Here is a 688-nt window from a genome sequence, read left to right as displayed (position 1 = left end):
CTTGTAAAGAACATTTGATACAGAAGTCTGTCTTTAGCTTAATTTTGAAGGAATGATGTTGATAGCATAAAAAAAAACAAATTAATAATGGTCTTCATTAACGTGAATTGTCACTTTAAACAGGAGCACTCAAGAGCAAAGAGCCTTGGGATTCTTTGGCAAAATTCCAGTTATTTTATCCCAAATATATATGTCTCTTTGTAAAATAGGAGTAGGTAACATTAATTTGCTTAGGGCAAGATTGATTATTGCTGTTTAGTCCCCCCATTTATAAAATGCAAACTAATTCTTATTTTCTAATAATAAGGAATACCTTTCGTCATTACTTACTGTACGTAATTTTTAAATAGTTTTGCATAAAGGCGTAACCCAAATTTCCCTCTTACTTTTACAGTTCAGGCTGTACTCCACGAAATCTTGCTGGGCCAGATACTCCAATGGAAGCCATTCTTGCTGCATTTGAAAGAGACCCAAGGCCACTGACACAGTGGTGTAGATTAGCCATCAGATCACAACTCGGCCCAAGAGGCGTTAAGCTGATTGATCAATTAGAAGCACCTACAATTCTTACCAGATTTCTCCAGTAAAAATAATAAAGCATACTATATTTCATATTTGTGACATGGAGAAATACATTTTATTATTTTTAATATATTTAAGGGAAACATGAGTCCCGTTAACCTAACAC

At 34.2% G+C, this 688-nt stretch overlaps 1 protein-coding gene across 2 annotated transcripts in view; it reads left to right on the top strand.

Moving 5' to 3' along the window:
- The window catches only part of LOC119590567 (ankyrin repeat and SOCS box protein 13-like), a 93291-nt gene extending 92641 nt beyond the window's left edge, over positions 1–650 (top strand). For both annotated transcript variants that reach the window (XM_037939234.1, XM_037939232.1), the window contains exon 6: positions 395–650. In XM_037939234.1, coding sequence (XP_037795162.1) covers positions 395–587 — 193 coding nt within the window. In that variant the 3' untranslated portion in view covers positions 588–650. The remainder of the gene's footprint in view (positions 1–394) is intronic.
- The last annotated feature ends 38 nt before the right edge of the window (positions 651–688 follow it).

The sequence above is a fragment of the Penaeus monodon genome, chromosome 27 (genome assembly GCF_015228065.2).
Source record: "Penaeus monodon isolate SGIC_2016 chromosome 27, NSTDA_Pmon_1, whole genome shotgun sequence".
In the NCBI taxonomy this organism is placed as follows: Eukaryota; Metazoa; Arthropoda; class Malacostraca; order Decapoda; family Penaeidae; genus Penaeus; species Penaeus monodon.
Note: the sequence above shows the minus strand (reverse complement) of the source record. Positions and strands in the feature narration are given on the sequence as shown.